The sequence below is a fragment of the Callospermophilus lateralis genome, chromosome 15 (assembly GCF_048772815.1).
Source record: "Callospermophilus lateralis isolate mCalLat2 chromosome 15, mCalLat2.hap1, whole genome shotgun sequence".
Taxonomy (NCBI): domain Eukaryota; kingdom Metazoa; phylum Chordata; class Mammalia; order Rodentia; family Sciuridae; genus Callospermophilus; species Callospermophilus lateralis.
The window spans coordinates 21,020,598-21,036,322 of NC_135319.1; the positions used below are offsets into that span (position 1 = coordinate 21,020,598).

Consider the following 15,725-nt stretch of genomic DNA (forward strand, 5'->3'; position numbering starts at 1 on the left):
TCACTGTCACTCATTTTTATTTTATATGCTTTTTATGATTTTAAAGTATACATGGTGTGCGTGATTTTTTTTTTTACTGTTTATATATTTCTTTTTATTTTAACCAAAATCTTTATGTTAATGTCATTGCATTTTGTTTTCAGTTGACATTTGGTCAGTTGGGTGCATCATGGGAGAAATGATCAAAGGTGGTGTTTTGTTCCCAGGTACAGATCGTATCCTTATCTTTGGCCTAAAATATAGTTTCTAAAGGTCAAAATGTATGACAGTACTTCAGCTTCTTCAGGTATAATGTATTTTGTCTCTCCCTAATATCAAGTATTGCTAAATTACTCTTTCAAAATACCACCTGCTATTGACATAGACTTTCTTTCCCCTCATTTAGTGTTTTCATATGTTGATTCTGAAAAGTACTCAAGTGTAATTTTCCACAGTTACTTGCTGGCTTTGAGTTGATTTATTTAACCTACATTTAAAAAATCATGGCTTGCATTAAAAATTTATAATAATTTATACACTTGAGTAAGTCTAGAAATTCTTAAGAATTACTTTGAGCGTTGAAATTTTCTGTTGCTGCTGGCCATCCTTTTGTTTTGTCCCCTCACTGCCTTTTTGTTAATGTTTTGTGTGTTTTGTGTCTTGATTGTTCTCATTACTCAACATAACATACTGATTCTTTCATGTGAGAATTTGAGCAATAGTAGTTTTATGTGGTGATTATGAGATTTGCATTCATGCTTTTTTTTCCCATCTGACTACTTTTAGTGTTTACATCAATAGGGATGTATTTAACAACAAGTAATTGTTTCAAGAAAAGGAATGGAAATATTCACCAGGTTACAGTAAAGAGTTTTAGGCTTAGAGTATAAACACTAGGAGGAATAAGATCAGGGAATTCTAATCTTAAAACTTATTGAAATACTGAATCTTTTTTATACACTTCAGAGCATTAAAAAAATATTAATGTAAGCTAAACAAAAAATAGCAAAATAAAATGCACTTTTATAAAAAGTCATTTTTATTTCTGTTTATTTTCTGTTAATTTAGAAAACTAAAAAAAAAAAAAAGAACAGATTATCCTTTAGGAAATACATTCACATTTTCTGATAAGCTGGAAGAAAAGGCAGATTTTGTATATTAGTATTATGTACAGTTTGCATTTAGAGAGTCTATGAGTAGTAATGATAATACTGTACATTTATATTTATTTATAACTTAGAATTTGTGAGTTTAAACTTCCATTTTGGGGGTAAAATTAGTATTCGTATATACATACATGTGCGCACACACACAATAAATAAGGTTAACAACTTATTTATTGCTCATTTCTGTCCACCTATAATCATTGCCCTTTGCAAGGTGGCTGTGAGATATATGAAATTTATAACTGCCACATTCTTTTTATAATTTTTTAAATTTCCATTTTGTATTTTAATATGAATATTGACTAATGTGTTGAATATTAGAAGCAGTATTTTTCTTAGCTACTTGATATTAGATATTGATCAGTGGAATAAAGTTATTGAACAGCTTGGAACACCATGTCCTGAATTTATGAAGAAACTACAACCAACAGTAAGGACTTACGTTGAAAACAGACCTAAATATGCTGGATATAGCTTTGAGAAACTCTTCCCTGATGTACTTTTCCCAGCTGACTCAGAACACAACAAACTTAAAGGTAATTTTTATAAACTATACATCAAATTCCATTTGTGTGTGCATTTGTGTATTCATATTCTTATGGGATACAATCAAAGATTATCTCTGGGTGGAGAAACAAAATGAAATTTTAGTTATTTTTACCTTTAATCTTATACTGTTTATTATATGTATGATCTGGTTTTAAAGTTAAAAACTATACTTTTAAAAACGTGCTTCTTAAATGACACTCTCAAGTTTGTGAAATCAGTGATAATTTAGGAATCTTTACAAATAGGTACACATTAACATCATTATTTTTACAGCCAGTCAGGCAAGGGATTTGTTATCCAAAATGCTGGTCATAGATGCATCTAAAAGGATCTCTGTAGATGAAGCTCTTCAGCATCCATACATCAATGTCTGGTATGATCCTTCTGAAGCAGAAGCTGTAAGTTTTTTTTCTCCATGTTTGAAGAACAGAGTGGATTCTTAGAGTCAGAATTAGTTAGGTTTGAAGGAAACTTTTGAAAATATAGACAGATGATGATAGTATTTTTCTTTTCTGTGTTTGCATGAAGATTACCTTAAGCTAATGGGCATTCCCCAGCCATCTCCTACACAAAAGTAAAGTTGCCTCCCTCTGTGTGTCTCACTTTCTGGCCTTGCCACCTGATCAGAGGAGCTAGGATGGGGAGTGCTCTGTGGAACATCCTAACTTAGTTATAAAACAAATAATCATATCCCAATTCTATGATATAAATAAAATGTGAAAATTTCAGAAGCTAGAAGAAAAAGATAAATATTTCTTCCTGCATTGCAGGAGTCTTCCAGAACTAGTTTACATGAGAAGTTTGTTGATGATCAATCAGTCTTGCATTTTTCAAGTCTTCTGTTTGACTAATGTTTCAAGTAATTATAAAGAAGCATATACTCCCAGTAAACTGACTCAGTTATTAATTATCACTTTTTATTTTTCAGCCACCACCAAAGATCCCTGATAAGCAGTTAGATGAAAGGGAACACACAATAGAAGAGTGGAAAGGTAACGTTCATTAGATTCTTAGAAAAATAAGAAAGTATCTGGCATTTTGTAGTGATTTATTTTTTATCCTTTAATGATATTTTCCATTTTCACAACTTATATTTGATAATTTGATTATTCTTTTTACAAAGGTGTAAAGTAAGTCTCCTTCCCGACCTGATTTAGTTTTTTTTTTTTTCTGTTTTTAGATTCTTTTTTTTTTGTCATTTTATTTTTTTTATTTTTTTTTTTTATTGTTGGTTGTTCAAAACATTACATAGTTCTTGATATATCATATTTCACACTTTGATTCAAGTGGGTTATGAACTCCCATTTTTACCCCGTATACAGATTGCAGAATCACATCAGTTACACTTCCATTGATTTATATATTGCCATACTAGTATCTGTTGTATTCTGCTGCCTTTCCTGATTTAGTTTTGATTTCCCAAGTTCTCCACCCCAAACACATTAGTGTTTTCTTCTGTAGTCTGTTTATTCAAATGTGTTCAGTGTCTCCACCCTGATAAGCTTTTTTATTTGTTAGTTTGTTTGTTATTTTTGGTACCAGGATTGAACACGGGTACATTTTACCACTAAGTTACATCCCCCAGCCCTTTTCATTTATTTATTTATTTATTTATTTATTTATTTAAAGACAGAGTCTTGCTAATTTGCTGAGACTGGCTTTGAATTTGCTATCCTCCTGCCTAAGCCTCCTGAGCCAATGGGATTATAGATGTTTAAAATCATTTGTACATTAGTACATATTTGTATCATTTTTTAATCACAAATGATTTTAAACTCTGCACATTTGCTTTGCTGATATGACTATACCTCTTAAAGATGACTCTTGGTCCACATAACTGCTTCATTTGGTTTAATAGCTGGTAAATGTTGTTCAGTAATCATGTGTCACAATCTCTGTGTCCAACTTCCTCTTGAAGAGCATTTAAAGTAGGTCTTGTTTGTTACTCTTACAGACAGCTCGCTCTGTTGTATTCATGTGCACATATGCACAGTATTCATGAAAACATGCCTATAAGAACAGTTCTAGATGTGCTGAGCCAAAGGCTGTTTTCAATTACTTCCAAATTCCTTTCTAGAGAAATTAACTGTAGTGTCTTTGCACATCTAATGTAGTAGTTTTGGTCTACCTTATTAATGCAATTGAACATTAATGCTTCAATAGTCGTGTAAATGTTAAAATATATATTTTTTAAAGCTCTCTTGGGACATTTGGGCTAGGTAACTTTTAGATCATGTTTATCTCTATCTGTGTTGTTGTCATTTAGCATTTGACCATTTTTGTAGCTGTGGGCAAATCTTTTGACACCCCCTTTTTTATTTACCTTAAAATGGAGGCAGAAGATCTGTTACAAAGAGCTAACTAAGTATCTTGGGCAAAAGAAAATAGGGAGGTATAACCCTATCTGTAAATTTATTTTGGAAAGATTGGATTTGATACTTATTTTCTCTGAGTTGAGCTTAGGAGACTCATGGTTAACAGAGCACAACAGAACGAGAGACTTAAGTACAGCCTAGTGCATCTGAATATGTACTAAGTAATATACAAGTATATAACTCTGGACCCAAATAGTTATTAAAATATTCACCTGGTATTTTTATATCCCATTAATTTATAATAGACATTTATGGTATTTCATAGAATTATGTCAAGAAACACTTCCAATTGTACTATACCACTGATTTTAAGATGTAACAATTTCAGAGATATTAAATTGGAAAAGAAACACATCTTAAAGGCATGGAATAAAGAATTTTTATTTACAGTGTAATGATATATTGTGGTCTTTCCATTATGCTAAAATGTTTAACTTTATTGTGAGTCTTTTTCTCTAGCCCCACATACACTTCTGTAGTTATATACAAACTGCCCTTTTCAATGTCTGCATTAGAGTTTAAGCTGTCAAAGCAGAAAGAAAAATCCACTGCCAAAGCCATTTACTATAGATAGCTTTGCCTTATTAGTACTTCTTATTGGCTTTGTTTCTTCTGTCTGAATCCCTTTTTACAAACAAGTGCTTTTTCTCTTAAAGAAAGAGAGATGTTTGTTATTCCTTTTGTTTCTTAAAACAAACAAACAAACATCAACAACAAAAAAGTCTGTCAAGACTTTGTATTTTTCTTCTTCAAAGTCCAAGGTTACCATAGCCAGCAAACATAGATGTCTCTAGCTTCATTCCAGTATCTCCACTTACTTTATCTTTTGCCAACATAAATATTGTCATATCCTGTAGTCAGAGATTCTTTATAAGAAATTTAAACTTCAGAAATTATATAGACTTCTTGAATTTCCGTGCATCATTTTTGTCTTGTACATTTTTCTCAGAAGAAGTTTCATTGCTTTTAAATAATTCTCAAGATTCTATGAACCAAGGATAATGACTAATGGAGGTATAGCATTTACCAGAGGTTAGTCTTAAGTAGATGTTCAGACTCAAACCGCACTCAGCATCACTTAGAAGAAAATGGGGTGCAAGGAACATACACTATCAGATAGCACCTTATGTCTCTTCAGCTAGAGCCATTCTCACAGTGCTCTACATCTTATCCCATGCCTAGAAAAAGAATAAGATTCCTATGGAGGAATGTTCTTGGCAGTGATAGCATGTCATGCTGGCACTACACATAAGGAGTTGAAGTGTACCTGCTTTGTGTTTTTAAATAAAATTTTGTTTATATTCCACTCTAATTAAAGAAATGTCTATAGATTCTTTACAATGAGTATATGGTTGAGTACCTCCATTGTACCTCACACTATTCCAGAGCTCATGAAGTAGAATTTAACAAGAGAAACACTTAATTCAAGCACTCACTGAGACAGAAGTAAATAAGTATCTTTAGTACAGAATGCTGGGTGATGTGGTAACAGTGTAGTATTAGGTGTTGGCAGAATAAAAAGATGAAACTTCTGACCTCAGCTCTGTCCTTAAACCCACTTGCAAAACATTAATTACAGGTTACTGCAGAGGTTTTTACTTACTTTGAATATAATTTGTGGTTGAAAATCAAGAAACTGTTATTAACACCCATGAATCTCAGGCTGACATGGTCCCTCTGTCACTATAAAGATAATATTTGAAATATTGTTAAATATATTTTACACTTAATGTGTGTAAAAATTTTGAATTAAAACATAATGTATATTGTGAGATTGGCTCTCGGACTTTGAAGTTTATTTTTTCCATCTCTTTTTCAGAATTGATATACAAAGAAGTGATGGACTTGGAGGAGAGAACCAAGAATGGAGTTATACGAGGGCAGCCCTCTCCTTTAGGTTGGTTACAATATAAACATGGTTGAGGGTCATTTTACTTCTTGCATTGTAATCTTCAGTGGCCTGAAACCTGCAGTTCTTTCCATACTTACTACCTTATTCAAATTACAATTGGGGTGCTTAAATTTGAAATATCGATATACTGATGTCCTGATACAATGTACTGATATAATCAGTAACTGACTTCATAAAGTGCTTATCTTTTTCTCTGATACTAACATTCTATTGAAGAACTTAAGGCCTTTTTTGTTGGCATTGTTGCCTTGTATTTAAAGGAGAAATTTTTCAAAATTCAATATGTTTACCTTTATATAGTTTTAACAGTCTTTACTTTGGATAAATTGATTTGTTGAACTAAAGCAATGCCATTAAGACCACCACTAGAAAGCATTCACTCTATGAAGAAAACTAGTTTATAGGAGTTAAAACATTTTCTTTTATTGTAAGTTAGTCTTAATTTAATTTTGGTTTATGTAAAAGTATAAAGAAATGAAGGAAAAGGTTAAATGTCAGGAAATCTACATGTTAAGCACACAACATAATAACTAGACACTGGTGGTTCGTGTTCTTTATTTCATTCATCCCTCAGACTCTGAGAGATTATTATGCACATTCTGTAGATGAGGAAGCTAATATTTTAGGGGAAAAAAGATTCAAAATCTATTAGGTAGAAGATAATGAAATAATTTCTGAATGTATTGCCCCTCACAGCAGAGGTTAGGACAGTTATATGGAAGAGGTAAAATTTGATCTGTGCTTCAAAGGCTGAGTAGTATTTCTTTAGATAGATTTGATTTTGAGTAAAACTATGCCATTTTAATTCTTCTAAGGATTAAATGAATGGTCTAAGGATTTAGTGTTCTAAGGAAAAAAGTGTATATCATATCTAGCACTTTATTTATAGGTAAGATTTTTAGCTGTAGTTTCAGAAGCCCGTTTTGTTGTACTATAAACATAATTGTTTAAATAATTTTGGTAGCCTCCTTTGACATTTTTGGTTATATTTTATTAGAACTGTGTATTTTAGGTCCTTTATCAGGAATGCAGTCTTCCAAATCTATAATATAGATCCTGTTGAAAGTATAAATTGGGAAAAAAAAAAAAGAAAGTATAAATTGGTTCTGACAGCTTTTATCTGTTTGGGTAAAATTTACTCATAACAAATTAAAAGCTTGGATGGTATAGTTCTTATTTAGTTTTGTATTGCTAATATAGTGGTAGTGAAGTGAATTATTTGTGATGGAGGCTCGGTGGAATTTGGAAAGTCTTTTACTTGGCTCAGTTTTATATTTTGGCATATCATCATGGTAAGTGACACATCTTAAATGTCATGTATTCTATCTCATGAGATAGAAAAATTTTTTTCTTCTTAATTAATAAGTGAATAGTTTGAATCTTAGATATCATTTGCTTATGGTCACAAAATAAGTAGAAAAGATAAAACTTGAGGCTTCTAGACATTTTCTGGATTCTCATCTCATGGCTTGCAATGAAGAATTTCAGTAAATTAGGCTATAATAAAAATATTCAGGTCTTGATTATGTACAAAACCTGAAAGTGTCAGATAATTACAAAACCATTTCCACTTGTTCTTTAAAATGAATAATATTATTTTTCCCAGTATATTGCCTACCTATAAATGTTTCAATTTGGTTGATAATGAAAATGAGTTTGCCTATCTTGAGTGTATAGAGACTTGTCTGAGAAGGAAGTCACTCAATTATCTGAGATTGAAGAGTTTCCATAATATTGCCATACCGATATTTGAGAATTTGTTGTATGGCTTTAAATTTCAGAGAAAACAAGTCTTTTTTCTTAGGAACTTGAATTTCAGATTAACAAGTTAGTTAAGTGATACATTTAAAAGTTCATGTTTATCAGGTTCAGAAATTTGGTTAAAATGAAGGTGATCCTGAACTCTAGAGGCCTATATAAAAAGTATATATGTTGGGATTCTTTTTTATGATTTGAACGTTTTGATAAAAGTCTTAGAATTAGCTGTGTAAGACATAAGAGTATATACTATATTGTTCTGTCAGAAGAGGCACATTCTGATATGTTGTAATTGATTGAACTACAAAGAGTATACAATCTCAACTCTGCTTTGGCTGGGTACCCTATGGGCCTTTCTGGAACCCAGGAGGTTATCATCCTGTTCTTTCCTCTCATCTGTCAAGCCTCACATCCTCACGTCCTGATTGCCATTCACATTTCAGCTCAGACCACCTGTGCTGCCCCTGTGGTTCCATTCCTTCCATCTCTCACTTCCTTCTCCACTGCCATAAAGATTTGTCTTTTTCGATTACCTGCCTGTTTCCTTGTTAAATTTGAAGACAGACTTTCAGAAGAACTTCCGTATTTAAGTGTTTGTTGCTCATCATTAGACATAATCAAACCCTGAAATTTGCTGGGCCAAAGAGTAGAGGTTTTTAATCTGCTTGGTTTCCGCATTTTTTGGTACGTGATCCTCACCCTCATAAATTCTGCTCAGTGTTTGGTCTGATACCATTGTTTTGTGATACTGGGGATTGAACCCAGGGTGCTTTACAACTGGGCTTGATCACCAACCCTTTTTGTTTTTATTTTGAGACAGTCTTCCTAAGTTTACCAGACTGGCCTCAAACTTGTGATCCTCCTGCTTTAGCCTCCTGAGCAGCTGGGATTACAGGCATGCACCACTGCATTCAGCTGGTAGCATTGCTTTTATACAAATGTGTTCTTAATAATATTTCTGTAACTTAATTTATTCCAATTTGGAATGACCCTTATTTAGTTGATCCTTTGGTTCAAAATTATTTACCTAGTATGAGTTGCCATTAACACATCCCCCACCCCTGGTGTCAGACCTGCCACCTTTCCAGTCCAAACATCTTCAGAAGATTTCTCTCTCTAGGTCAAGTATTCCTATTACTTTTTAAAATCCAGGAAATACTTGTTAGGTACTACTTGGGAGTAATGAAACAGTTTGCACCAATCTTTATCTGGTTTGTAAATGCATATTTTATTTATCAAGTATTTATTAGAATTGAAATAAGACTGAGTTTACTAACTAGACCACTTGAGTTACCCTGTCAAGTCACATAATCTCATGCAAACTGGATCAGTTGAACTAAGGTCCCTCCCGATTAAAATGATTTTATTCTTTTTGTTGGGTCTTGCTTTACCACAAAATGTATCAAAAGTATTATTTGGACTGTCTTTTTAGTGACAAGATATCACAAATAATTTTCTATAGGGCAGTAGTTTTTTAACTTTTTTTTAGTCACTCAGGTCTTTGACATTCTCTCTCCATCGAAATGTAATATAAAGAGTTTTACATGTATTTTCAGTATTATTTACACACAACCCTGAAGCCCTCCTTGATGGATCTTGCTACAGAACTATTTCTAAATGTGACCTGGTCTCTAAGTTCTAGTATTAAACTGAGAAACAAGTTAGTAAAAAGGACAGGACTCCAAGTTTCTAGACATTTTCAGAATTCCCACCTCATAGTTTGCATATAACAACATTTGTAAGTTAGTGTTATATTTAATATCATTTGTGATTGTCTTTATTGAGCCTTCTAAACCTAAGAGAAAAATTATATCAACCACTGGAGGTAGTACAATGCAAGTAGCTCGGTCTGCAACTCTGTCTGCAACTGATTTGCTGTTTTGTTTCTCATAGCACAGGTGCAGCAGTGATCAATGGCTCTCAGCATCCATCGTCATCGTCGTCTGTCAATGATGTGTCTTCAATGTCAACAGATCCGACTTTGGCCTCAGATACAGACAGCAGTCTAGAAGCATCAGCTGGACCTCTGGGCTGCTGTAGATGACTACTTGGGCCTTGGGGGGGTGGGAGGGATGGGGAGTCGGTTAGTCATTGATAGAACTACTTTGAAAACAATTCAGTGGTCTTATTTTTGAGTGATTTTTCAAAAAATGTAGAATTCATTTTGTAGTAAAGTAGTTTATTTTTTTTATTTTCAAGTGATGTAATTTAAAATCTAAGTTGTGTTTTAAAACAGCAACAAAACTGTATTGTATTTTTTGCTGTAATTAACTGTATAATGTAAACCTAATTATTTTATCATGTTTTAAATTTTTTGCATATTTGCTTTATCTATGCTGCTGATTTTTTTTTACTGAATTTGTAAGATTTTGTTTATCAAAGCAACTATTATGTGGTGACTTGCCTATATCATGAATTATTTAAGATTTTTATAGTTTTTTTATTAGAATTTATTTCAGATGTTTTGTTCATGATACTATCCTTCAGGGTTATATGCTTATCAATGAAATAACCCCAGAGGAGTGAGGGAAAATCACCTGTAGCCAGTTATATTCAGGAATAACTACTGTAAATGATGAACGTGGCAAGAGACCTCCATTGTTTGCTACCAGCCAATCCTAATTTAGATACAGTAATGGGTAGGCAATCCTACCTGAATTTTGGCAAAAGCCCCATCATCTAAATGGCAGAATAACTGAGAGCGTGTCTTTCAAGTGCCAGGAGTGTACCACCACCTTCTTTTCTCCCCACCCACCCAACAAAAAGTCAAGGAATATAGTGTATTCTGCAAATTTGTGGCATGCTCAAAGCTATGATCACATAAAGTCAAGAGGATACTTCATGAATAATACATTTCAATGCAAATAAACAGATGGTTCACTTATACTAGCTATGAGCCTGTTTTTGTACACACTGAGTTAGTCTCAGGCTGTAGGTCCTAGCAGTGGTCTAAAGTCTGGCTCCACATTTTCTGCAGCCTTGTCCCTTAGACCTTTCTGGTTTCAAAACTATTGGAGGGTTAGTCAGTTGAGCACCAGTTCTCATGGTGTTTCTAGCCATTTGATTCTGCCTGTAGTATAATCATTTATATCAGCTGTCAGGAGGTTTCAAAGCCTACTTAGATTTGTGTAGGTGACGTATCAAATGAGCAATATACCGTTCATCTGAAAATAGTAGCACACAGCCATATATAGGATATCATTTTCTAAGGACTGTTTCTTCACATCGAGCAGAGCAGGCATAAATGGTGGTTACTTAGTCTGAGTCTTTCATTTTTTATACCTGATTTCCAATATAACACGCAATGTGGACGTTGAGTAGTGTAAGAATGGTGCTGCTCCTGACAGGTGTGTGTTAACTGTTTACATTTTATATCTGCAGAATTATTTCTCTATAACTGAATTTTTCCTAGGTAAAGTGTCATTGAGGTCTCATTATTTCTGAACTACATTATCTGTAATGGCCCACGCACCTTATGTTATGTCTAAAACAAGAGGGATTTCATGTAATGAACTGGGAAATGCTTATTTACATAAATGGCAAGGTTCTGGGCGGAAAGCCCATCGGGATTCATGACCAACAGGAGCAAGAATAGGTGCAGCTCAGCAAATGTCTGAAAGTTCGCTTGGCATTTTATTCATATATTTAGTGCAAAATTCCTTTTGAGTTAGATATTTTAGGTCATTGTTAATGTGCAATATTTAAGATTAAAATACATTAGCCTTTTTTATATACTTTAAAATAGCAAGCTTGTTTTTGATGGGTTCAAGTCATGATTTCTTGCCTCCCAAACTTGGTAATGATCCCTTTTCTAGTCATACAACATGGTGCATTAATTTTATTAGGAAAATTAGAGTTTTGAGACTGTAACCCTCTTGAGTTATATAGGATTGGATTCACAATTCTAGAAATTTGAGCATGAGTGTATTCTCAGTTCATATTAGTTTTATAGATAATTAACTTTATTTTCTCTAGGGTAGATTATATCACTATTGCACTTTAACAGCTGACATGCCTTTAAAAGGTTCCCATATTTTATATTTCATTGCTGATATGCCATCTCTATTGATTCAGATGTTGGTTAAGCAAGGAATACCAGGTATTCTGACTATATCATTTGTTGTAAATGCCAGCTCCCACTTGCCAACCATCATATTTCAGTTGAATTGAAAGAAAAGAAAAAAAAAAGCTTATTGCTTAAAGTAAACCAAACTGCTAACCAGTTATATCCTAAAACCAAGGTCTGGTTGTTAAATCTTGAGTGCCCTAGGTCTGAAAAATATATTGTCTAAATATAGCTTCCCCTTTTTGCCTAAATTTATTAAACTAACTATGTACTGGTACTTTTTCTTTTAGAGTCTTAAAGTGTCTTACATCTGTTTTTGAAGAAATTACAAATATCTGTCAAGCAGTACTTGTTTTAAGCCACTTTCTTATAATTTTGTTTTTCAATTTTGTACACTTAATATACCCATCATCTTACTGTCAGAAAATTATTTTAGCTGAGACTTATGACTTGACTTTGTAAGTTTGACAAGATACTGATTCTTTATTCACATCTTCCTAGTTACAGTTCTCTTACTCTCTAATATATAGTAATCATTTGTAAACTGATCATGTCATTGAGATTGCTAAATTATAATATACATAGAGCATCTAAGCTCTTTCATACTATTTGCTGAACAATTTTCATTGTGTCACGCACCTTCAGCTGCTGATTGCTCCTGGTGTGCACTCTTCCAAGTAGGTAAAGACGCAATGTGCTTACACCAGACTTTCTAGGAAAGACCAGCCTCTCAAAGGAGAAAGCTGTCACGCAGCCTCCTTAAAAATACAGAGAAGCTTGATTGTGTACAAAGCAGCAGACTTTCCTATAAGCTTTTTTGTTATTCTGTTCTGGGCTAATCTTGCCAGGTTGTCCAAAAAGATAAGATGAAGAGTATATCAATGTCTGGTAGTGAAATCAGCAGCAGGCAAGTGAAGCTGTTTCCTGGGTTACAAATACTATTGGCCAGTATCTGCTACATGTATGAAGACTATTCAGTGTTGCTTAGGCACTAGCCTGCACAACATTTTGAGGTTAAAACATAGTATATTTTCAAGAATACTGTTGTAGTTTGTGAGTGTTGTTCCATTAGTCACACATTAGCTGTAGAGTGGATGCATGACACCCTGTGACCCCAGTAAACCTCTCTTACCAGTGAAGTAGAAACCAAGCACCACCTTCTGTCATTAGCAGCCCTCTTAAATGTTGCCTCTCCATATAGCCTGTTGCATTTTAGCGTGCATCGTGTTTCTACTGATCTCTTTTAGGATTTTCCTGACTCACAGGAAACTAACTTGTCCTTAATAAAAATAGCAAGAAAGATGAAGAGGTAAAGGGCATTGAAGCAGAAATGTATAGTTTGGGGTAAGATTGGAAAACTCATAAGGAAAACAAAAGTCCTAGTCAATTTCAAAGTAACTGCTCTTAGTAAAGTGCTCTTAAGGAGAGTCTAGTAAGAGTAACACTTTCTGGCCATTTCTGATTTAGATTCTCTTCATTACTGAAACTTCTGAGAAATATTACCTGTGGATTAGTTTTGCACAATATTCTATTCTCACAATGACTTAAAATGAAACTAGGTTTTTATTGAACTACCTCACACTAATTTTCTATGCTTTCCCAAGTAAGCTGTTGCCCTGTTAGACCTTTACTGAGTGTGAATTATAAATGTGCTTTGAATACTTTATAGCCAATGTTGAAAAAATACCAGTAAGTATGTAAAATATATACCTTGCATCAGTAAGAGACACTCACGTGTAAAATCTTTCACTGTATATCTTGAAAATTGTGTTAGATGTGCTTGTTGACATTATTACTGTCTGTTTTTGTAAGTAGAAACCTGCTCGTGGTATCAGTCCATTCTTTACATTTTACAAAAGGAGTAAATCTTAGTAAATTTTACGAAGAAATAAATTACTTTTGTAGGCCCAATATTTGGTATATTTTTGAGAAGCTGTTAATCTTTTAGCCGAATGATGAAGTTAAACTGAAGTAGCTGTCTACCTGGACTGTGACATCTATTTTCTCATTACAGTTTATCCTGTTCAACAGGTTTTTGAACCTGGAAACCTAAGTATAGTTACTGACTTTTTTTTTCCTCCCTATACATGTCATTTCCTTCTTCACCACCCCTTCCCCCATGTCCAGTTCTGAACCTCTCCTCTCCTCACCTCGCCTCTCCTCTCCTCTCCTCTCCTCGCCTCTTTAGATGAAACAAAATGGGGCACTTTGTAGGGAATGCTGAGATCATTATTGTGGTTTTTAATCATTCATGCCCTAGTCATTAAACATGCACCACTGGAATGTAAACATTGTTATCTAGTATGTCAATTGGTTATAATATTTTAAATAAAAAACAAAAAAGTGGTATGAAAATTATGAACTTAAGAGTTTTTTCATTGAAAACAAATCTGTGGTAAGTTTTTCTTGATTACTTTAGGAATTCCAGTGGCTTGGGATAAAAGGGTTATTACCAGGGCAGGTTTCTTAGATTTGGATTTTATACACATTATAAAGAGTGAATTTTCACTCCAGTTTTCTGCTTCATCTATACTTGCTTTCTTGCTTTTCTGGTGTTTGAAATCACCAGAGAAACTTTATCTAAAAAAGACACTTCCCTGTCCTCAACCTAATTCTTCATAGCTGTACAAGAGGGCAGCCATCATGGCCCCTTGGCCAAAATAAGTATATAGAATAAGTATGTTTCAAAACAGATTTCAGCTTGGAACGTGTTCCATGTGCCTTTCTTGGGTGGGCTGTATGAGGGTATGCAGGATGTGTCTGTGTGCCTGCTTAGCTTCTGTGTGATGGCATTTTCATACCTTGCTGGGCTCTGATGGGCTCTGGCTCCAGATAACCCTTGCATCCACACTGTCCCTCCCTTCACCTGCATTCATGTGTCCCTTTCCCAAGAGAGTGAACCAGTCACACCTGACTGCTGCCACTTCATCAACCATGTGGTGGCAGGCCTGATGCATTGTCATCACAGTCATTTGAGAGGCCTCCGGTGACAAGTTGAGTGGCAAAGGCAGACATGAGAGTGTTGTTTAAATTTGGTTTTGAGTGATTTTTAAGATTTCCTACCTAGTCTTAAAGGAGTAATTCTTACTTGTCAATTTAGGTGCTACATTTTTTAAAAAGTAGTGTTCCTAAAAAGGCCCATTAACTTTATGTAATGAAGATTGATTTGTACCAATTTTGTGGTTTAAAAAAGATTTTTTTTTTTTTTTTTTAGCTGTTGCCAGTTAAATACTTCAACTAAGCTTTTTAAAGGTTAGGTTTTGTCTAGCAGGCATTTCACTTGATTTTACCAATTAATAAAAGCATATATAACAAAGACTCTTTGCTGGAAGCTAAGAATGAAAAAAGACAAAAATGACTTTCAGGGTAGTCCTGATAGCAGTAGTGCTATGTGGAGAACAGTACCATGCTGAAGGGACAAGAGCAAGAGAATGATGAGAGAAAATGAAGAGTGCTTGGAAAGGAATGGTATTGCAGACTAAGGGGAAGGCAAGTAGATTTGAAAGCTCGTGAGCAATGATTGAGGGACAGCTTGACCTGGGCATGGGTATACAAAGAAATAATGGAAACAGCCTCATTCACAGTAGTCTCAAAAACAATACTTAAAATCTAACAAAAGAGGTGGAAGACCTATACAATGAAAACTACAGAACACTAAAGAAAGAAATTGAAGAAGACCTTAGAAGATGAAAAGATCTCTCATGCTCTTAAGATTAGATGAATTGGGGCTGGGATTGTGGCTCAGCGGTAGAGTGCTTGTCTAGCATATGCAAGTCCCTGGGTTTGATCCTCAGCACCACATAAAAATAAATAAATAAATAAAGATAGTGTCCAACTACAACTAAAAAAAAAAAAAAAAGAAGATTGGAAGAATTAACATTGTCCAAATGGCCATACTACAAAAAGCCTTATACAGATTT

The 15,725-nt window shown here is 33.9% G+C and overlaps 1 protein-coding gene across 4 annotated transcripts in view; it reads left to right on the forward strand.

Moving 5' to 3' along the window:
* Mapk8 (mitogen-activated protein kinase 8) overlaps positions 1 to 14,142 on the forward strand; it is a 119,462-nt gene extending 105,320 nt beyond the window's left edge. For 2 of the 4 annotated variants that reach the window (XM_076835367.1, XM_076835370.1), the window contains 6 exons: positions 144 to 215; positions 1,499 to 1,681; positions 1,968 to 2,092; positions 2,623 to 2,686; positions 5,889 to 5,966; positions 9,638 to 14,142. In XM_076835367.1, the coding sequence (XP_076691482.1) occupies positions 144 to 215; positions 1,499 to 1,681; positions 1,968 to 2,092; positions 2,623 to 2,686; positions 5,889 to 5,966; positions 9,638 to 9,783 (668 nt within the window). In that variant the 3' untranslated portion in view covers positions 9,784 to 14,142. Of the gene's footprint in view, positions 1 to 143; positions 216 to 1,498; positions 1,682 to 1,967; positions 2,093 to 2,622; positions 2,687 to 5,888; positions 5,967 to 9,632 lie in introns of all 4 variants that reach the window. The other 2 variants (XM_076835369.1, XM_076835368.1) reach the window with 2 other exon arrangements.
* The last annotated feature ends 1,583 nt before the right edge of the window (positions 14,143 to 15,725 follow it).